Raw genomic sequence first — 22,757 nt, 5'->3', positions numbered from 1 at the left:
CTTTTAAAGTTCATTGGAGAATCTCTAAGTATATTATAATCATGTCACTTCTGTAAACATAAAGGGGATAACAACTTCATCAACTTTCTCGTCTACAAACAGCTTTTATTTTCAAAGATATTTCAGAATGCTTATACAACTAAAAGTTTAACTTATAATTAGTGATTCATATTCATTATCAAAACCACTGATTCTCTTTTCTTTCTAAAGCAATTATTTAGTTAAAATGTATTATAGGCTACCAACTGTTTGGAGCAAAGGGAAAGAATTCATCCCAGCTTCTCAACATCTGGCCTCTGAATGACTTAAAAGATAAAAGGAGATACGAGAAGGTTTTATGACTGAGGAACAATTTCTAGAAATTTTCCATTAAGTAGAAAAACTTTTTCAGTCATTTGCTCCTCATCATTAGAACTTGGTGACATGTTTTACTGTAACTGTTCAGCTTATTGAAATCCAACACAAAATTGAAAATGTTGCAATGTAAAATAAAATGTCGGTGTCGTTTTCTTTTTTAAGGCAGTAAAGTCAGTTTTCTAGCCAATCTCTAGTTTCCCTTCAAGTGTATTAGTTTTTCACTTTCTCCTGGCCTATTTTTTAAAGTTTTCTTTCTTAATCTGGCTTTTTCAGACTCAACTTTAATAAACAGAAATTTCCTACTACCCATTCTAAACTTAGAAATCTAAAAGAACTTTTCAAAGAAAAAAATACAAGCCACCCTAGAGCAAAACCACTGATTTTCAAAACTATTAGTAATATACTCCACTTCTCTGACCTGCATTCTACTTCAACTCATTAGTATTTATCAAACATATTTGATAGGACCCTAGAATACTCTAGGTGCAGGAAGTAAAGCAAAAAACACATCAGATAAGCAATCTATCCTCAAAGAATTCATATTCTAGGTTCATTCAAAAGAAAATACATCGAGGAAGAACACAAATCAGTACAATACTCCCTGTATGAACTCAGTCTTATAAAATAATAAAGGTAGAATATAAAGTATAGCAGAATAGTCACTTCTAACCAGGGAAAGCAAGAGAGGCTTCCCAGAACAGGGGATGGTTATGCTAAGACTTGTTAAAGAAACAGAAGTTTATCAGGCATGAAAGTGAATGTGTTAGTTGCTCAGTCATGTCCAACTCTTTCTGACCCTGTGGACTGTAGCTCGCCAGGCTCCTCTGTCCATGGGATTCTCTAGGCAAGAATACTGGAGTGGGGTAGCATTTCTTCTCCAGGGGATCTTCCCAACCCAGGGATTGAACCTGGGTCTCCTGCAAGGCAGGCAGATTCTTTTACCATCTGAGCCACCAGGGAAGCCCAGCTCTGAGTATAATTAAGAGAAATTCCAGATGTGAATAAAATTGTACATATCTGAGTTGAAAAAAGAATTGTGACAACATATCACACAATCATAATCTCAGTTCAAGTTCCCCAGTAACTATGTAAATAATGAATCGTTATGAGCAAGGAGAATACTAGCTATCCAGAAGCTACATCTTGTTTACTTTAATACAAACAACTGTACCAGGTAATAATAATTATTCACAATTGACAGGTGAGAATGCCAAAGTTTAGAGATTACTGAGATGCCTAACGTCTACTCGAATGTGGCAGAATCAGGATTTGCCTATAAGGCTGTCCCACTCCAAAGCCCACAGTTTTCCCACTGCATTAGTGGTTTCAATGGGGGTGCTTTTGTTCCCAATCAGGGGTCTTTTGGTAATGCCTGGAGATATTTTGGTTGTCATTACTGGGGTGGCAACTGCTACAAAATATCAATAGTACCAATGTTGAAAATCCCTGCACTATAACATCTTAGGACAAACTACCATTCCTGTGACTTTAAAAAACACTTTTTGTTATTTTTTACACAAAGTAGATTAACAGTAAATCTTGATCAATCTTGACTGTCACCTTCCTTAGAAAAGAAATCTAAGGTGTACTTTTAAGCTCTGTCTTATCAATATCTGAACCTTTGAATTGAGAAAACCACACATGGGACTTCCCTGGTGGTCCAGTGGCTAAGGCTGTGCACTCCCAATGCAGGCTGGAGGGAGCCCAGGTTTGATCTCTGATCAGGGAACTAGATCCCACATGCCACGACTTTAAAAAAAAAAGGTTCTACACACTGCAACCAAGACCCGGCTCAGCCAAAGAATAAACAACCAACCACACGTTACCAAGGTGATTCTCAAGCTATTAAGGTTAAGCCTCACTATGCTCAAGTCTATCACAATCACCTAATCTCTAACAGTCGACACAAATCTACATCTTAATCTTCTATTTCAATTACCTGTTGCATCTTAATCTCAACATTGCCAAACAATGCCAACTTCCTTGTCCTCCATCTAAGGAACATTCTCCCCTTCTTAAATTGCCTTTTTCTGTTCAGGATATATTATCTCCTCAGAGGCTAGAAACCCCATCATCTTTGTCACCTCTCTCAATCCCACAATTCTCTATTCTACTCTAAGACTTCCTGCAAGTGCTACACAGTGCTATGGAGGTTGACGAAAATAGTTAAGAGCTCTGAAACCAGGCTGTACAGATCTAAATGTCAGATGTCACATAAAAGCTAAGTAACTTGGGGCAAGTCACTAATTTTTCAGTGACACTTTCCTTATCTAGAAAATCCTATCAGGGGATTCAGGAGAGACTAAGTGAGTTAAAAGATGTAAAGCACCTAAGAGCATCTAGTATATAGCAGATACACAATAAATATTGTTAACTTTTATTAGTTATATTATGATTAGCCAAAAAATTGATGCTTTTGAACTGTGGTGTTGGAGAAGACTCTTGAGAGTCCCTTGGACTGCAAGGAGATCCAACCAGTCCATCCTAAAGGAGCTCAGTCCTGGGTGTTCATTGGAAGGAGTGATACTGAAGCTGAAACGCCAATACTTTGGCCACCTCATGCGAAGAGTTGACTCATTGGAAAAGACCCTGATGCTGGGAGGGATTGGGGGCAGGAGGAGAAGGGGATGACAGAGGATGAGATGGCTGGATGGCATCACCGACTTGATGGACATGAGTTTGAGTAAACTCCGGGAGTTGGTGATGGACAGGCAGGCCTGGCGTGCTGCGATTCATGGGGTCGCAAAGAGTCAGACATGACTGAGCGACTGAACTGAACTGAAAAGTAAGGTACTCTCAAAGGTTATCCTCTGAGAATGCAATTGGGAAAAACCAAGGAGTTAAAGAAAGCATTATTTTATTTGGGGCTACAGTGGTATTACAAATACATATCAAAAACAAATGTACTATATAAAACGTCCTAATATTTACTAAAAAAAATTATAAATAAAAAGAGATAAGCCCTTTGAGCTAGTAAGAGATTCTGTAACAACGTATGAATAAAAGGTTTTAGTAATCTAAACACAATCACAGTGCCCTGTATGTAATCCTAGGCCAGCATGACTAGAATGTTATGACAAAGAAAAAAATTTTTTTTGGTGGAGCCACATGGCATGCCAGATTTTTGTTCCCTGATCAGGGATGGAACCTGTACCCCCTGCAGAGGAAGCACCCAGTCTTAACCACGGGACTGCCAGGAAGTCCCTACAAAGAAAACTGTATAAAAAAATAGGACTATAAAGTATGTTCCTTGAAACAAGATGATCTCTAATATAGGGAGCGTGGGGCTGGGATGGGTCCAAAGACAAAATTAAGTGGTGTTATAAACATTGTGTCCCACCTGTTCCTGATCCCAAGAAGATCCTTTCCCATTGTGCAGAATGATTTCTGAGACAATTATAGCTGGATGATATTGGCCAATAAGGTCATCCAGCTCTCCCAAAATATTATTTGCATTTTACTTATATTTCAACTGTAACACTTACTCTGGAGAAGCTAAATGAGTTAACAGATATAAACCATCTGTTTATTCTGCCTCTTTATTGCTAGTTCTTTACATGTTTATATCTTCCACTAGACTGTAAGCACCTTAAAGTACATAATTGATCTTATTTCCTTTTTATTTTCCACAGTGGATATTTAAGTTGATTCTTAAATGTTTGCTGAAAAAAAGGAATGGATGAATGATAGTATCATGTGGCTATTCTCTTACTAGTAAAGACTGAAAAAGTACTTAGAAAGATTGTACTTACCTTATTCTTTTCATTCTGAATTATTTCTAACAGTTGATCTATGTGCCCTTCATCTATACATCTTTGGCCTGCTAACTGAAGCAGGCCAAAATCTTCCTCTTTAAAGTCTTGCTCTTCTAGGATTTGCTGGCAAAAACAAACAAAAAAACAAGTATGTTCAGGCAAATGGAAATTCAATAACTACTTGATTTTTCTCTAAAAAAAGAAATGTTTAAATTCTAAATAAGCTGCACATAAGCATATGTATGAAAATTAGGATTAGGCTAAAAAATACTTTAATAAATCACCTTGAAATCCACTATGCCAAAGAAATCTATGATAAGGATCAGTATTAAAAGTGTAAAGATTATTTCCCCAAGTGACATATCCAATCTGTCTTCCTGCCTTCATGCTATTTATTCAGAGGTCAAAAAAAGCAAGGATTAAAGAAGATTAACAATTTGAGTGACTGCAGATGTAATTAAAAATAATCTGTGCCCTTCCCATATTCTGAAAGGTTATTAAATGTCATTAAAAACAAAAACAGAAAAAATTACTTACACATCTCTGTATGATAGACTGTAGTTCCTCCACAGCCATTCCTTATTTTTTCCAGTTTTGATGCTGAAATTTATAATATAAATACACTGTTAACTATCAGTAATACTATACTGAATTATAAGTTACTTCATTCTGATGAATTATTGTATTTATATACAATATAAATATTGTATTTATATACAATAAAGAAAATGGAAAGTTTTTAAAGCTGAAACTTTTTTTACTGAAACGTTAGCCTAAGAAATTAAAACAAAAAACAAAAGAACAAAAACGTCTTGTTTCATCCTTCAAGTTTTTTTAGAGCATAATTTTGAAAGATAAACTGAACGGGAAAGAAATTCTTTAGTTCACTCCCAAGAGGTAGCACAAATTTACACTATAAGATCTTTGAAAAGACAGTCTTTTCCCCCCCGCCCCTCCCCCCCAAAGGTGGGCCTGAAATCAATTCTAATTATCAGGGAGCCTTTTTCTTTTCTTTTTTTTTTTTTTAAAAAGTCTTACTTGGCAGAAATCGGAGTGTAACACCTGGAGGGGATGAAAGTTGAGATGTCTCCCACCCCAAGAGTAACAAGCATTACAGACCCAGGCATTTGTCTTAACAGATGTACCGCGCCCCCTCCCCGCCCCCCCATAATCAATCGTGATAGTGAAATCACTGTATCGCGCTAAGTCAGGCAATAGGCCCCCGTCAGGGCGACACCGCCCGGTTCCCAGCCCAGTAGTGGAGGCGGGGTTCCGCCGGATCCTCACAGCACCGGGCTGCAGAGCGAATAAAACCCCAGCGCGCGTGCAGGCGGTATCCAAGGGAAGCCATTTCTCTCGGTTCCTGCCTGCGTCGGCCATTGGGCCCCAGACCTCACGGAGGCCTCGGCCCGGACGCCGGGTCCTCCGCGGCTCACCTCTCACCGCGAACCCCGGCTGCCAGGGACCCCGCGTGTATCCCCGTACCGACAGGCCTCTCGCCCCTCTCGCGGCTCTCCGCCGCCGCCGCCGCCGCGCTGCTTTCCGGGTCCCTCCCCTCCCAGCCGGCCCCGCCCCGCGCTGCGCGACGGGAGGCGGAGTCTTGGGGGAAAGACGCCGGGGTCGGTTCCGACACTGACGGCGCACCCCATGGCCGACTGGGTTGGATCGTACTCTGCGGGCCGCAAAGCCCGGCGTCCCCGGGCCCCCCGAGACGTCGCAGGTAGGAGGAAGGGCCTGTTCCCAAGTTTGGAACTGAGAATTCGATCCCCACAGAATTCCAGACGGAGGCCTGTGGGCGCTCCCGAAAGGCTGCCCCAGGGGAGGTGATCCTCGAGGGCAAGAAGGCCGAGAGCTTTCTACTGCCGAACTCTCGCCTTCTGGGAGAGACCTTCGTCAGAATCCCCATCTCTGGACGCTAGCCTTCCAAGATTTCCCCCAGAATGGGCTGGCTGTGTTCCAGGCCCTAAGGGAAAGGGCAGGAGAGGTCCTGAGAGCCTACAATCGGGGTCGTCTGAGTGGGCAGGTGACCAGGAGGCTGTTGGAAGGCCGAGTGCAGCTGGCCTTCACCCTAGCACTGGTCCTCCTTGCAGGTGGACTGCCCTTATGGTGCCCTGGGTCTCCGAGGGGGGTCACACCCCTCTTTACCAGAGAGCGAACATTGAGGGGGACGGAGAGAGGTTGCCCCCTAGATCTCAGGCTTTCAGGAGTGCTTAATTATGCAACTAGGATAACGAGAAAATTCAGTCCTGAAAGAGCTACGTTTTAACCAAGAAAAATAATTAGCTTGCAAAACCAAATTGGATTCCCTTCTCATTTCTTTTGATTTTCACACTGAGTTGGAAGGGAAGTGTTAGAGAAGAAGAAAGGATGGTCTACAGTTTATTTGGGCAAGAATCTGTCCCGTAACCTGGTGTTTGTGCACACTTGACCTACTGATTTTTGTTTCTTTTAATTGTAGGTACCAAGCAGACAAGTGCCTTGAACCAAGAAGATGCTTCTCAAAGGTATGAGAACGACATAAACAGCTGCTTTCACTTACCTGTTAATCACATACTAATTGAACCGTTTGTAAAAAGTGTAATAGGTGCTGCCTCAGAGAAAATTATTTAGAGAGAAGGGGAAGATCTGGGAAGTACTGTAAACTCTCACGTAGACTGTTATTTCCCCTACTTTTCCATGCCTTAAGAAAACCAAGTTGACACTTTTAGATTGCTGGTGAATGTATGAATATCTGTAGAAAAATGTCAGTGGTAATAAACGTTCCTGAATTATAGGTACCTTTTTTTCCATCTCTTCAGATACTTTCCTTTTTGTTTTATATACCAGACTCCAAGAAACTTTTTGTTGTTTTTCTTTGTTTACATCATGTCCATATTTTCAGCAAAAAGTTATTCTATACTATTCAATGGGCATCTCCTAAAAAGGCAACCTTTATCTTCTGGCACAAAAGGTTCTTAGAATAGATGTCATCTTTGAGGATGATGTAACTGTATATCAGTTATGATTTTATGAAGTATTGGTTTTAGTTTACTCATTCTTTCAAGAATTATTTACTGAATGTAAGATATGCTAGATCTGTGTTAGTCTCTGTGGATAAGATTTTTTTAATTTTAATTGAACTCTAGTTGATTTACAATATTACATTAGTTTCAGATGTACAATATAGAGATTAAATATTTTTATAGATTATATTCTAAGTTATTACAAAATAATAACTAAGTTTTCCTGTGCTATATAATACTTCCTTGTTGCTTATTTATTGTATACATAGTTTGTATCTCTTAATCCCATACCCCACTCTTGCCCTTCCCCCTGCTGTTTCCCCTCTGGTAACCACTGATTTGTCCTCTATGTAAGTGATCTCAGAATATTTGTCTTTCTCTGAGTTACTTCACTAAGCATAATATTCTCTAGGTACATCCACGTTGTCGCAAATTGCAGAAGTTCATTCTTTTTTATAGCTGAGTAGTATTCTATGGCATGTGTAAACCACATCATCTTTATCCATTTGTCTGTTGATGGACACTTATATTGCTTCTGTATCTTGGCAATTATAAATTATGCTTCTATGAACATTGAGGTGCATGTGTCTTTTCAAACTAGTGTTGTAATTTTCTTCACGTATATACCCAGGAGTGAAGTTGCTGGATCATGTGATAGTTTTTAGTTTTCTAGGGAACCTCTATACTGTTTTCCGTAGTGGCTGTACCAGTTTATATTCCCACTAACAGTAGGAGGATTCCCTTTTCTCCACATCCTCCTCAAAGTTTGTTATTTGTAGACTTTTAAATGATAGTCTTTTTGACAGATGTGAGGTGATATCTCATTTTGTGGTTTCGATTTGCATTTCTCTGATAATTAGCTATGTTGAGCATTTTTTCATGCACCTGTTGGCCATCTATACATCCTTGGGAAAGTGTCCTGTTTCTTCTGCCCAGTTTTTAATTGGATTGTTTTTTTGATGTTGAGTTGTGTGAGCTGTTTATATATTTTGGATATTAAACTCTTAATTGGTCATATCATTTGCAAATGTTTTCTCCCCGTCAGTAGATTGTCTTTTCATTTTGTTGATGGTTTCCTTTTGTTTGCAAAAGTTTTTAAGTATAATCAGGTCCTTCCTGTTTGTTTATATTTGCTCGTTTCCTTCACCTTGGGAGACAAACTTTAAAAAATTGCTAAGATTTATGTCAAAGGCTGTTCTGCCTGTGTTCTCTTTTGGGAGTTTTTCAGTTTCAGAGGCTCTGAGGATATGATTTTGAACAATATAGACACAGTTCCTGTCTAGTAGAACAGAAATACCAATTAAATTATCACAAATAAATACATAATTGCAAATGAAAAGACTCTGATGGAGGAACTAAAGACAGGAGAGGTTGGCAGGAAGGGCGGTATGTTTTCAGGGAAAAGCTTCTCTGAGAAAGTAATAGTTAAACTGACTGGAAGGCTAGATAGGCATTTACCAGACAGAGTAGTGAGGAGAGACCTCCAGCCAGAAGCACCAATATATGTGACAAGAAGAAGCTTGGTCATTTAAAGAAAGGAGACATGCCCAAGGTCGTGTGAAGCATTCTGAGCAAAGGAAGAAAGGAGTGTAGGAATAAGTTAGAGGCAGGGTTGCATTCAAATAGTACCAGTAGACTGCGGTGAGAAATTCACATTTTCTAAGTGCAAACAAAACTTCAAGTAATAAAGTAATAGAATTTAAGTTTCAAAAGTGTTAAGGTGTTAGGGATAATGATCATTTGGGAGTGGAGAAATCAGATGAATTTGAGGTCTGTTTTCCTGTGGAGCAGAATGACTATATTTAGCTTTAGAAAATAATACAACAGTAAAGTTTAGTTAATAATGATAATAGTAATTTGCAACTCTCTTCAACATGGATCTGACTGCACGCCCAAGGAGACTATCTTTTATTCTAAGTACTACAATATGAAGAATATAGATAAGCTGAAATGTATTTCAAGCAGATCACCCAGGATGATGAAACAATTAAAAATCCTTGAGGGTAACCGACTAGGTGTTGAGAGAAGTGATCCTTCATGGATTTATTCCAACTGAAAAAAACTTCTACGTTCAATCCAGCTGAATAGTATTAAGCCAGAAATTAAAGAGCTTTGTGAAAACATAAAACAATTCTGTAATTCACACTGAAGTTTACATTTAAAAACATGTTAACGTGTAATGGATATATTACTATTAAATGAGTTCATGAGTGCTTGAAATTTTTCTCACCCTTAATCCCAGTATGGTAACTATCAACAGATACAATCTACATAAGCAAAAACTAAGATTATAAAGGACCACTGATGCCCAGAAGTTTGAGAACCACTGCTGTAGACCACCCCACGTGTCGTCATGTGGGGTAGAAGGGAGCTCTGAGACAGGGCTGTCCATGGGAGACAGTTGTAGGTGTTCATCAGTTCAGAGGAGTCTGCTGTTCCTGCAGGTTGAGGTAATTAACTCCTTAAGTCAGCAACTCCTAATGCACATTCTATTTTGATCTTAGTAAATGACATAGCTTTTATTGGTAAGCAGCAAAAGGAGAAAAATAATGTTTTTCATAGAGCTAAGTATATTCAGTACAAGGAACTTTTGTACTGCACAGAAAACTTTTTTCATTACAAAGAATATTTAATCTGTGCCATGTCCTTTTTACATTTTTGATGTAAGTATGGTCTTTATGAAATGATGGGAGAACAGGTGTTAATTGCAAGTTTCTTCTTTGTAGGGAAAGAGCAGATTAACCAAAGAGGTAGGGTCAGGCTCTCTCTCGGCCCAGGGCATCTCTCTCTGACCCCAGGTTTTGTAAATACATGGTCTTGTAACAGCTGAGATAACTTATAGCACCGCGCATGCGCGTCACAATGTACCCACTTGGCTACGGGCCACTTTTGTTCTGTAAACATATATGAGCTCCACCTGAAGAGCTTTTTGGCTGCGTTAAGGCTGTGTCCACTGGGTTAGTCATGAGAGGAGAGAATACAGTGTATCTGCTGCTACAGCTGTTGTTGCAGTCAGGAGAGAATAAATGTGTCTTCACTTGCTATGACTCCTTGAGTTTTCTTCCAGCTTCCCTGCTAGTGCCTTGCCTACCCTGGGTTTAGCGAACAGTGTGAACAGTGAGACATTCTTGTTTTAATGTCCCTATTTGTCCCTAGCTGGCAGTCTTGTGTCAATTCTCCAAATTGTTTTTGTGAAACATATTGCTTCAGGCAAGAAATTAGGTGCTAAAGTCTTGGCAGTCAATAAAGGTAGGGAGAAAAGGTGAGTACGTTCTCAGTTCAGTTCAGTCACTTAATCATGTCCGACTCTTTGAGACCCCGTGGACTGCAGTGCGCTAGGCCTCCCTGTCCATCACCAACTCCCGGAGCTTGCTCAAACTCATGTCCATTGTGTCGGTGATGCCATCCAACCATCTCATCCTCTGACGTCCCCTTCTCCTGCCTTCAATCTTTCCCAGCATCAGGGTCTTTTCCAATGAGTCCATTCTTTGCATCATGTGGCCAAAGTATTAGAGCTTCAGCTTCGGTCCTTGCAATGAATATTCAGGACTGGGTACATTCTAAGTCCAGATGTGAGAGCACTCAAGATCCAGGATGGCAGCAGGGTTGTTCTGGTGGGTGAGGAGAAACTAGTATAGCAAACAAGTCACCAAGGTAGTTGGTATCTTTGTTCCCATGGGGCTGGTTCTCAACCCTGTTACACAGTAGGTTTATCTGGAGCACTTTTAAGAAAACACCATTACTTAGGGCCCATCCTCAAAGATTCTTATTTAGTTAGCCTGCAGTGGGAACTGAACATGGTATCTTTTTTTAAAAAGGTCTCATCAGATGATCCTAAACTGCAGCTGGTATTGAGGACCACTGTCCTAGGACCATTTTTTGATCAGGTAGCCTCTGCTTTTATATTCATGATGTGTGGGGCCCACAGAGGCTGACAGATTTTCACTGGTGCCTCCTAGATTATTGTTTTCCTGAACCATACTGGTATAGTTATTTAATAAGACTTTACAACAAAGGTAAGTAAATACTTCTTTGCAAATATGACTCTGTCCTGTTAAACCAGGCTGGCCATTTAGTTAACATTTGAGAATTAGCACAAAGAAATTTGTGTATAAGAGAACAACCAACATCATATTTTTTCTCTCCATTCCCTTCTGATCTCTAATGATTTCAAGGGAAAAGCCTCCATTTTTAGGTAAAAGCTCAGAGGAATGATAGAGAATGATAGATTATCATTTCAATAATGATGGAGTCTTAACTGGCAAAAAAAGATTTTCTCCCATTTTCTTTTCTATAGGATATTCTAAATTCTTCCTTGTTCTCTGAGCCCTGGAAGTCAAATAATCCTGTTACGACAGTCATCAATAACAAGTAGCTTGTTTCCTTTTTGAAAAATACTGGATCTAAAGAAACAGCATTTACTAATGTACATTTAACCTTAATAGCAAAATAGTACATCATTAGTGTTTAATTTTAAAATGTAGAAAATTGGCTATGCTAAAACTTTAGAATAACTTAAATACCTTTTTTTTTTTTTTTAATTTTAGGAAAGCAGAACTAGAAGCAGCTATCAGAAAGAAGATTGAGTTTGAGAGAAAAGCTCTACATATTGTGGAACAGCTTTTAGAAGAGAATATTTCAGAAGAATTCCTAAGGGAGTGTGTATGTATTGATAAATTATTACTTCTATAGTATGTTGTTTTCTTCAGTGGCTAAGTCATGTTGGAGTCTTTGTAACCCCATGTACTACAGCACTCCAGGCTTCCCTATCCTTGACTATCTCCTGGAGTTTGCTCAAACTCATGTCCATTGAGTTGATGATACTGTCTAACCAGCTCATCCTCTGCCCTCCTCTTTTTGTTTTGCCTTCCATCTTTCATAGTGTCAGGGTATCTTATAATGAATCAGCCCTTCACTTTAGGTGGACAAAGTATTAGAGCTTTAGCATCAGTCCTTCCAGTGAATACTCAGGGTTGATTTCCTTTAGGATTGACTGATTTCATGCCCTTGCAGTCCAAGGGACTCTAGGAGTCTTCTCCAGCACCACAATTCGGAAGCATCAATTCTATGGCACTCAGCTTTCTTTATGGTCCAACTCTCACATCCATACATGACTACTGGAAAAAACCATAGCTTTGACTATATATTGACCTTTGTTGGCAATGTGGTGTCCCTGCTTTTTAATGATGATGTCTAGGTTCGTCATAGCTTTACTTCCAAGGAGCAAACATCTTAATTTCATGGCTGCAGTCACCATCTTCAGTGATTTTAGAACCCAAGAAAATAAAATCTGCCACTGTTGCCATTTTTTCCCTGTCTGTTTGCCATGAAGTGATGGGACTGGATGCCATTATCTTAGTTTTTTGAATGTTGAGTTTTAAACCAGCTTTTTCACTCTCCTCCCTCACCCTCATCAAGTGGCTCTTTAGTTCCTCTTTTCTGTCTGCCATTAGGGTGGTATCATCTGCATATCTGAGATTATTGACATTTCTCCCAGCAATCTTGATTCCAACTTGTGATTCATCCAGCCCAGCATTTTGCATGATGTGCTCTGCATATGTTAATTGAGCAGAGTGACAATATACAGCCTGAACTTCCCAGTTTTGAACCAGTCCATTGGTTCCATGTCTGGTTCCAACTATTGCTTCCTGACCTGCATACATGTTTCTCAGGAGGCAGGTAAGGTGGTGGTCTAGTATTCCCATCTCTTAAAGAATTTTCCACAGTTTGTTGTCAAAGGCTTTCTTGTAGTCAATGCAGCAGAAGTAGATGTTTTTCTGGAATTCTCTCACCTTTTTTATGATCCAATGAATGTTGGCAATTTGATCTCTGTTCCTCTGCCTTTTCTAAACCCAGCTTTTACATCTGGAAGTTATCAGTTCATGTACTGTTGAAGCCTAGCTTGAAAGATTTTGAGCATTACCTTGCAAGGATATGAAATAAGCACAATTGTATGTTAGTTTGAATATTCTTTGGCATTGCCCTTCTATGGGATTGGAATGAAAACTGACCTTTTCCAGTCCTGTGGCCACTGCTGAATTTTCCAAATTTGCTGACATTGAGTGCAGCACTTTAACAGCATCATCTTTTAGGATTTGAAATAGCTGGAATTCCATCACCTCCACAAGCATTGTTCTTAGTAATGCTTCCTAAGGCCCACTTGACTTCACACTCCAGGATGTCAGGCTCTAGGTGAGTGACCACACCATCGTGATTATCTGGATCATTAAGACCTTTTTTATATAGTTCTGTGTATTCTTGCCATCTCTTTTTAACCTTTTCCATTTCTGTTAGGTCTTTGCTGTGTCTGTCCTTTATTGTGCTCATCTTTGCATGAAATGTTCCCTTGGTATCTCCAGTTTTCCTGAAGAGATCTCTCATCTTTCCCATTCTATTGTTTTCCTCTATTTCTTTGCATTGTTCATTTAAGAAGGCTTTCTTATTTGCTATTCTTTGGAACTCTGCATTCAGTTGGGTGTGTCTTTCCCTTTCTCCTTTGCCTTTTGCTTTTCTTCTTTTCTCAGCTGTTTGTAAGGCCTCCTCAGACAACCGCTTTGCCTTCTTGGCATTTCTTTTTCTTTGGGATGGTTTTGATCACTATCTCCTTCCTGTACAGTGTTACAAACCTCTGTCCATAGTTCTTCAGACACCCTTATCAGATCTAATCTGTTGAATCTATTTGTCACTTCCACTGTATAATCATAAGGGATTTGATTTAGGTCATACCTGAATGGCTGAGTGGTTTTCCCTGTTTTCTTCAGTTTAAGTCTGAATTTTGCAATAAGGAGTTCGTGATGTGAGCCACAGTCAGCTCCCAGTCTTGTTTTTGCTGACTGTATAGAGGCTCTCCATCTTTGGCTGCAAAGAATATCGTCAGTCTGATTTCAGTATTAACTATGTGGTGATGTCCACGTGTAGAGCCATCTCTTGTGTTTTGGAAGAGGATATTTGCTGTGATCAGTGTGTTCTCTTGGCAGAACTCTTGTGAGCTTTTGCCCTGCTTCATTTTGTACTGCAGGGCCAAACTTCCTAGATATTTCAGGTATCTCTTGACTTCCTGCTTTTGCTTTCCAATCCGCTATGATGAAAAGGACATAGTTTTTTGGTGTCAGTTTTACAATGTCTTGCAGGTCTTCATAGAACATTCAGCTTCAGAGTCAGTGGTTGGGGCATAGACTTGGATTACTGTGTTGTTGAATGATTTGTCTTGGAAACAAACCGAGATCATCCTCTCATTTTTGAGATTGCACCAAAGTACTGCATTTCAGACTCTTTTGTGACTATGCGGGCTACTCCATTTCTTCTAAGGGATTGTTGCCCACCATAGTAGACATAATGGTCATCTGAATTAAATTCACCCATTCCTGTCCATCATCACCTGTCCATGATTCCTAAGATGTTGATGTTCACTCTTGCCATCTCCTGGTTGACCACACCTGATTTGCCTTGGTTCATGGACCTGACATTCCAGGTTCCTGTGCAGTATTGTTCTACACAGCCTCAGACTGGATACCACCAGACACAGCCACAGCTAGGAGACGTCTCCACCTCGGTCCAGCCTCTTCATTCTTTCTGGAACCGTTTCTCCAGTAACATATTGGGCACCCACTGACTTTGGGGGCTCATCTTTCAGTGTCATACCTTTTTGCCTTTTCATACTGTTCATAGGGTTCTCAAGGCAAAAACACTGAAGTGGTTTGCCACCAGCTTCCCTGGTGGCTGAGATGGTGAAGAAACCGTGTACTATGCAGGAGACCTCAGTTTGATCTCTGGGTAGGGAAGATCCCCTGAAGAAGGAAATGACTACCCACTCCAGTATATTTTCCTGGAGAATCCCATGAACAGAAGAGCCTAGTGGGCTACAGTTCATTGGGTTGCAAAGAATCAGACATGACTGACTGACTAACACTTTTATAGTATAAAGTCTTTAAATCTGTGTGACATGAAACTTCCTTGCATTATTGAAATCTTTGAATTTGTTGTCAGTCACACACTATATAATTTGTGCATTTAAAGATAACCATTACTATTATGCATTCTTTGTTTTGTGACTTTAAAATGTGCTTGAGAGAGGTAACATGCATATTTTATTCCTTAATAGTAGTTCTTTTAACCAGTCTGCTAATCTCACTTGATTTTCATTGCTTTGCACTGCTGACCACCATGTCATTTTTCATAGGCTGTATGTTGTCCTGTTTTAGTAATAGAAAATCATCATTTCTGTTAATGTAGTTTCATTAATTTTGATATTTTAAAACCATGAGATACAGATCCCCTATGGTTTAATCAACACATAACAAGAATTATCATTTGCATTAAAAATTTTTTTGTTTTCATTAATGGCTTTATTGCATTAAAAACTTGAAATGTGTGTTATATCCTCATAATCCTTATGAGAAAAAAGCAATGGAAAATTAAAGCTAGAGCTTTTATTGTAGAAGTAATTCTTAGTGTGGCTCAGAGATTTTCCTAAACAAGAGGAATATAAATATGACAATATTTAAATTGATACGGGTAACTGCATCAGAATCTCCACACTTGATGACTCTAAAGACAAACCAGAAATGCTAGTTTGTCTCAAGAACTGAGGTTGGTTTGTTGTTTGTTTTTTTATTGAAGTTCCATTAGTTTACAATGTAATGTTAGTTTCTGGTATACAGCAAAGCGTTCAGTTATGCTTGTGTGTGTGTGCGCACATGCATGCTTAGTCACTCAGTCGTGTCTGACTCTGCTATAGTTCCCTGTGCTATACAGTAGGGCCTTGTTGTTTGTATATTTTTTATATAGTATATATATCATTTATATCTGCAGTTAGCACCCTTTTTAACCACCCACTGACACTCTTGCCATCATTACTGCTTTTCCCAAGTCCATACCCCGTTCCTCTAAGCTCTTGCCTAATTCATGGAGAACACAGCAGACACCTGGATCTTTTTCTCTGCTGCGCTCCCTTGCTCACCCTGTCACTTAGCTTACTTAGCCTCACATTTACTCCTTCTCATCAGAAGAGGGGACATTCTTCTTTGCCTTGACCCATCCTTCCACCTATTGCCCAACTTCATCATCTTCCTCCTCTTCTGAGACCTTTCTTCATCACTCTCTCTCGTACATTTAAACATTCCCCTCTAGCCTTTAAACATTCCCCTCTAGCCTACTGACGTAGCCAACCCATCATTCTGGGTGGTAGATCTGAGATGATTTGAACAAGAAAATGTCAAAAATATTTGGTGTTAGCTTATTAACTGTCACCTCACTGTTCTGTTTTTTCAGAAGGTGGAAGATTTTGCACAAAAATTTGTTCAGGAGTCACAATGACACCTTTAATATACTTTGTTTATAAGACTGTGCTTTCAGAAATAGGTAAAATTGTATATAATTCTATTTTGTTTATTTTTGAGTAACAGTTTTAAAAATAAAAAATATACTATAATTATTTTCCTTTGGTAAAGCAGTCAGAATAGCATCACCTCTTCCTCTTGCCTCAGAATTATTTCATGAATTGTATAATCCACAAAGATGCATAGTTTACTGTGGCAGAAATTTTGGGAGTTTTATGGGTTTGTGTTTTTTTAAATAATAACTTACATTTTCTAAGTACTTAGAATGTGTCTAGAAGCACTTTTCTAAGTGCTTTTCCTTTATTTTCTCCTCTGATTCTATCAAATCTATGAGATAGGTAAATCAAACCTATGAGATAGGTACTTTTATGATCCCTGTGTTTTTATATGAGATCAATGAGGCCTAAAGAGCTGATAAATAAACTTTTTGAATAATCTGGTAGAGTTAAGTGCCCCTCTCATTTCGTTGTAGGGGAAATTCATCACACCTGCTCACTATAGTGATGTCGTGGATGAGCGTTCTATTATCAAACTCTGTGGCTATCCTTTATGTCAGAACAAGCTAGGAATTGTAAGTAACTTTTTTTTTTAACCTGTAGACTTTTAACTTTCATATTTAGCAAATACCATGTAAAAAGAACAATAAATAAAACTGAGGTCATGAACTAATGATGTGGGTTAGCCAATGATATAATATATAGATGACTTAATGTTAACCATAAAGTTCATGTTTATTACTTGAATTCTATCGTATGCTATGCTTTCTTTTCTTTAGGTACCAAAACAGAAATATAAAATTTCTACCAAAGCTAATAAAGTCTATGATATTACTGAAAGAAAGGTAAGTTTAAAGATTATTATCAATGTGGGAGTTAATATTTAATATACTAAATGGAATTCTAAATATATCTGTTTAAAATCTTGCCTTTTAGAAAATGACTATGTTAAAAGTTTTTCATTTATAAGTATGTATAGTGTTAAAAATTTTTTTGCTTACACTTTAGTTAGTATGTGAACATTTAAAAATTGTATATTGGCATGAATTCAGGTGAGTGACTCATAGAATAGAGAGCCAGAAGCAGACTTATACTACTTGCATGGACACTGAACATAAGACATCAGGAGTATCTTAGATCAGTGGAGAAGGGATGGGTTTTTTAATAAATTATACACGTCCAATTATCCATACAGAAAAAATGAAAACTGATAGCTATTAGAGTGTGTATACAAAGATCAATTTTAGGTAGATTAAGAACCTAAATGTAAAAAAATATGTTTTAAGAACTTGGGTTGCAGAGAATTTATTAAATAAGATAGAAAATTATAGACCATAGAGGAAAAACTGATAAATTTTTCTGCATTAAAATAGAAAACATTTGCTCATTAGAAGTTTCTAAAACAAGAGTGAAAAGATAAGCTAAAAATCAGGAGTTATATTTCTCACATATAACTAACCACAGATTCACAACCAGAATGCATCATCTATAAGAAAAAGACAAAATTTAGATAAAAAAATTTTACAGAAGGAACTTGAATTACTAATGAATATGTGAAAAGATGCTCAGCCTTATCATTAATCAGGAAAATAGCAAATTAGAACACACTGAGTTATTTACATTTTTATAGCTCCCAAATTAGTAAAAGTATAAAAATTTGACAACATTAGTGACTCTTTATACTTCTGGTCAAGTAAATATTGGTACAACCTTTCTGAGAAACTGTTTGGCAAAATCAAATTTGTTAAAGTCAAATTTATGCATTCTTTGTGACCATTCTATTTTTTGGTATAAACTCTTTCTTGTTTAACCTGTGTACACAAGTACATAGGTGTATGAATGTTCCTTGTGCTAAGTTGCTCAGACATGTCCAACTCTTTTGCAACCCCGCGGACTGTAGCCTGCTGCTTGGTTGCTGAGATGTGTTTGACTCTTTTGCGACCCCATGGACTGTACCTGCCAGGCTCTTCTGTCCGTGGGGTTTTCCAGGCGAGAATACTGGGGTGGGTGGCCATTAATCCTGACCCAGGGATGGAACCTGGGTCTCCTTCATTGCAGGCAGATTCTTTACCATCAGAACTACCAGGGAAGTCCATGAATGTTCCTAGTAGGATAAACAAAATACAGTGCATATTCAGTACATAGAATAGAACGTTATTTAGCCTTAAAAAGGAAGGAAATTCTGACACAGCTACAACTGAATGAATTTTGAAGACATTGTTCTAAGTGAGATAAGCCAGTACAAAAGGAAAAATAGTCTATGATTCTACTTATGTAACATAATTGAGAGTAGTCAAATTTATGGACACAGAAAGTAGAATGGTTTTTGTCACAGGAGATGGAAATGGGGAGTTATAGTTTAATCAGTGTGGAGTCCCAGTTTTGTAAGATGAAAAGAGTTCTGGAGATGGATGATGGTGATAGTTGCAAAATAGTAAGAAGGTACTTAAAGCCACTGAACTGAACACTTAAAAATGTGTAAGATGATGAATTTTATGTATCATACCAAAATTTTTTTAATGTAAAAATTGTAATTAAAAAAAGGTTCATGTAACATGGTAATGGCAACAAAAAACAACAACTCATTGTCCTTAAACAGTAACTAAAAGGTAGTAATACATAGGCAATGGAGTATAATACACAGTGTAAATGCATATGCTATAGCTACATAAATGACTCTGAAAAACATAATGTGGAACAGAATACAAGGATACATAATAATTCTCCATTTAAACAAAGTTTAAAAATAGGCAAAACCAAATGTCAGAAGCAAGACTGAAAGAAAGCAAAGGAATGAGTAACACAGAATTTATGATAGTGGTTATCTCTGGGGAATGTGGAGAGCCATGCGATTGGGGAGGGTCACAGAAAAGCCTTCAAAGGTACTAAATCTTATTTCTTGGGTGGTCGATTCTTGATTTTTTTTTTTCTGTGAACTACATATTTATGTTTTATATTCTCTTCTGTACATAAATTGTATTTCACAATAAGAACAAAATAAGTTGCTGGTTTTAAAATGTTCTTTTCAGTGTTTTTGCAGCAATTTTTGTTATAAAGCATCTAAATTTTTTGAAGCACAAATTCCTAAAAGTCCAGTGTGGGTTCGCGAGGAAGAAAGGTAATTTAAATCATGATGTATATATTTGTTCATGTATTTCTTTATAGTTTTTGAGATATGTAAAGAGTAGGTTAGTTTTCTTTGGAATGCATTTATTATACACATTTTCATTGTGGAGAAATGGTTATATTTCAAGCAGAGCTTTTAAGGATTTTACACTTAAAATCAGAAAGTACATACAGATGTTACTTGTTTTCTATTTTAGCTTTAAGAACAAAATGTACTTTGCTTCCTGCTCTGATAGTTATTTCTATTAATCCTAATAATACAATAATCCTGGGATGAGAATTTTAAATTTTTCCAGAAGGTACAGGATCTTAGATCCAACTGAACTTATACTTTGTTAGGAAACTGTATGTGCATGCCACGTGCTAAGTCGCTTCAGTTGTGTCAAACTCTTTGTAACCCCATTGACTTATCTAACATGCTCCTCCATCCATGGGATTTTCCAGGCAAGAATTTTGGAGTGGGTTGCCATGCCCTCCTCCAGGGGATCTCCCCAACTCAGGGATCAAACCCATGTCTCTGTCTCCTGCATTGGTAGAAGGGTTCTTTACCTCTCGTGCCTCCTAGGGAACTGTATCGTTGTTCTGTTACTAAGTCATGTCTTAGTCATGACTAAGACTCTTTGCATGTCAAGACTTTTTGCAGTGCCATGGACTGCTTCCCTGTCCTTCCCTCTCTTCCGGAGTTTGCTCAACATCCATTGAGTGGGTGTTGCTCTCCAACCATCTCGTCTTCTGCCACTCTCTTCTCCTTTTGTCTTCAGTCTTTCCCAGCTTCAGGGTCTTTTACAATGAGTTGGCTCTTCAGATCAGGTGGCCAAAGTATTGGAGCTTCAGCATCAGTCTTTCCAGTGAATTTTCAGGGTTGATTTCCTTTAGGATTGACCGGTTTAATCTCCTTGCTGTCCAAGGGACTCTTGAGTCTTCTCTAGCACCATAGTTCAAAAGTCCAATTCTTTGGCACTCAGCCTTCTTTATGGTCCAGCTTTCACATCTGTACATGACTACGGGAAAAACCGTAGCTTTGACTAGACAGACCTGTGTTGGCAAAGTGGTGTCTCTGCTTTTTATTATGCTGTCTAGGTTGGTCGCAGCTTTTCTTCCAAGGAACGAGCATCTTTTAATTTCATGGCTGCAGTCACCATCTGCAGTGATTTTGGAGCTCAAGAAAATAAAATCTGCCAGTGCTTCCTTCCACTTTTCCCCCATCTATTTGCCTTGAAGTGATGGGACTGGATGCCATGATCTTTGTTTTTAGTATGCTGAGTTTTCAGCCAGCTTTTTCATTCTCCACTTTCATCCCCATCAAGAGGCTTTTTAGTTCCTCTACACTTTCTACCATTAGAGTGGTGTCATCTCCATATCTGAGGTTGTTGATATTTCTCCTGTCAGTCTTGATTCCAGTTTGTGATTCATCCATCCTGGCATTTCTCATGATGTACTCGGCATATAAATTAAATAAGCAGAGTGACAATATACAGCCTAATTGTACCCCTTTCCCAGTTTGGAACTAGTCAGTTGTTCCATGTGAGGTTCTAACCATTACTTCTTGACCCACATACAGGTTTCTCAAGTAAGGTGGTTTGGTATTTCCATCTCTTTAAGAATTTTCCAATTTGTTGTGATCCATACAGTCAAAGGCTTTAGCAAAGTCAATGAGTCAGAAGTAGATGTTTTTCTGGAATTGCCTTGCTTTCTCTGTCATCCAAAGTATCTTGGTAATTTGATCTCTGGTTCCTCTGCCTTTTCTAAATGCAGCATGTACATCTGAAAGTTTTCAGTTCACCACTGCTGAAGCCTAGCTTGAAGGATTTTGAGCATAACCTTGGTAGCATGCAAAATGAACACAATTGTACAGTATTTTGAACATTCTTTGGCATTACCCTTCTTTGGGATTGGAGTGAAAACTGACCTTTTCCAGTCATGTGGCCATTGCTGAGTTTTCCAAATTTGCTGACATACTGAGTACAGCACTTTAACAGCATCATCTTTTAGTATTTAAAACAGCTTAGCTGGAATTCCATCACCTCCACTAGGCTTGTTTGTAATAATGCTTTCTAAGACCCACTTGACTTCAGACTCTAGGTGAGTGACCACTTCATCATGGTTTTGGGGTCATTAAGGTCTTTTTTGTGTAGTCTTTCTGTACATTCTTGCCACCTCTTCTTAATCTCTTTGCTTCTGTTAGGTCCTTAGCATTTCTGTCCTTTATCATGACCATCCTTACGTGAAATGTTCCCTTGGTATCTCTAATTTTCTTGAAGAGATCTCTAGTCTTTCCCATTCTGTTGTTTTCCTCTGCTTCTTTGCACTCTTCATTTAAGAAGGCTTTCTTATCTCCTTGCTGCTCTCTAGAACTCTGCATTCAGTTGGTTATTTCTTTCCCTTTCTCCTTTGCTTTTTGCTTCTCTCCTTTCCTCAGCTATGTGTAATGCCATTCAGACAGCCACTTTGCCTTCTTGTATTTCTTTTTCTTTGGGATGGTTTTGGTCACTGCCTCCTGTACAGTGTTATGAACCTCTGTACATAGTTCTTAATTCAGTACTAAAGTTAAAAAGTTCTAATTTATTTAATTAGAGCTAATCTATTTAGTTTAGTAATTTACTTATTTCTAATTTGTTTTCTAATTTATTTAATTTATTAAATAATTTATTATTTGTTTAATTTATTTAATCTTTATTAAAAGTCAGTATAACATTTTATAAATTTTAAAAAGCCAATTTAAAGAGTCATTTTTAGCAAAAAAAAAGTTTATAGACATTCATGGGTTGTTGCCTTTTGAGAAATGTTTGAATATTTATAACATTTTAGTAGTTGCTGAATTTGAAAGAGAATTCATCACTGAAGGGAAGTTGACATAATAATGTTAAAAAGGAAACAAAAATTATTGTTATGTATCTATACAAAGGCTTAAATTAATAAGATAATGTCTCAAGTAATTCATGTTTGATAGAGAATATTATAACACAAGGCAGTGTTATTTGAGGTAAAATAAGATATATGCTAAATAATCTTACTGGATACTCAAGTAAATCACTACTCTATGTTCAACTAGCATCAGTTGTACTGGTGACAGTAGCTTTGTTTGCAGACACCTTTGTTTGCTGATCCAAATCTATGTGGTTTAGAATATGCTCAATATACTACAGTGTGGCCTTTGTTAGTTGAATTAAAGATTATAGAGAC

The 22,757-nt window shown here is 38.1% G+C and overlaps 2 protein-coding genes across 16 annotated transcripts in view; one reads left to right on the top strand and one right to left on the bottom strand.

Annotated features, from left to right (window-relative positions):
* Positions 1–5,676, bottom strand: part of GLMN (glomulin, FKBP associated protein) — a 44,593-nt gene extending 38,917 nt beyond the window's left edge. The window contains exons 1-3 of the mRNA XM_043878899.1: positions 5,549–5,676; positions 4,650–4,712; positions 4,110–4,235 (exon numbers count right to left, since the gene is read on the bottom strand). Coding sequence (XP_043734834.1) covers positions 4,110–4,235; positions 4,650–4,688 — 165 coding nt within the window. The 5' untranslated portion in view covers positions 4,689–4,712; positions 5,549–5,676. The remainder of the gene's footprint in view (positions 1–4,109; positions 4,236–4,649; positions 4,713–5,548) is intronic.
* RPAP2 (RNA polymerase II associated protein 2) overlaps positions 5,669–22,757 on the top strand; it is a 108,391-nt gene continuing 91,302 nt past the window's right edge. For 5 of the 15 annotated variants that reach the window (XR_006336051.1, XR_006336052.1, XM_043878891.1 and 2 more), the window contains exons 1-6: positions 5,671–5,832; positions 6,571–6,616; positions 11,662–11,776; positions 16,925–17,023; positions 17,228–17,293; positions 19,478–19,566. Coding sequence is in view for 13 of the 15 variants with exons in the window: in XM_043878891.1 (XP_043734826.1) it covers positions 5,760–5,832; positions 6,571–6,616; positions 11,662–11,776; positions 16,925–17,023; positions 17,228–17,293; positions 19,478–19,566 (488 nt within the window). In the remaining 2 variants the exon portion in view is untranslated. Of the gene's footprint in view, positions 5,833–6,570; positions 6,617–11,661; positions 11,777–16,924; positions 17,024–17,227; positions 17,294–19,477; positions 19,567–22,757 lie in introns of all 15 variants that reach the window. The other 10 variants (XM_043878889.1, XM_043878890.1, XM_043878888.1 and 7 more) reach the window with 4 other exon arrangements.

The sequence above is a fragment of the Cervus elaphus genome, chromosome 20, assembly GCF_910594005.1.
Source record: "Cervus elaphus chromosome 20, mCerEla1.1, whole genome shotgun sequence".
Classification (NCBI taxonomy): Eukaryota; Metazoa; Chordata; class Mammalia; order Artiodactyla; family Cervidae; genus Cervus; species Cervus elaphus.
The sequence above is the reverse complement of the archived record's forward strand: the minus strand, read 5'-3'. Positions and strand labels throughout refer to the sequence as shown.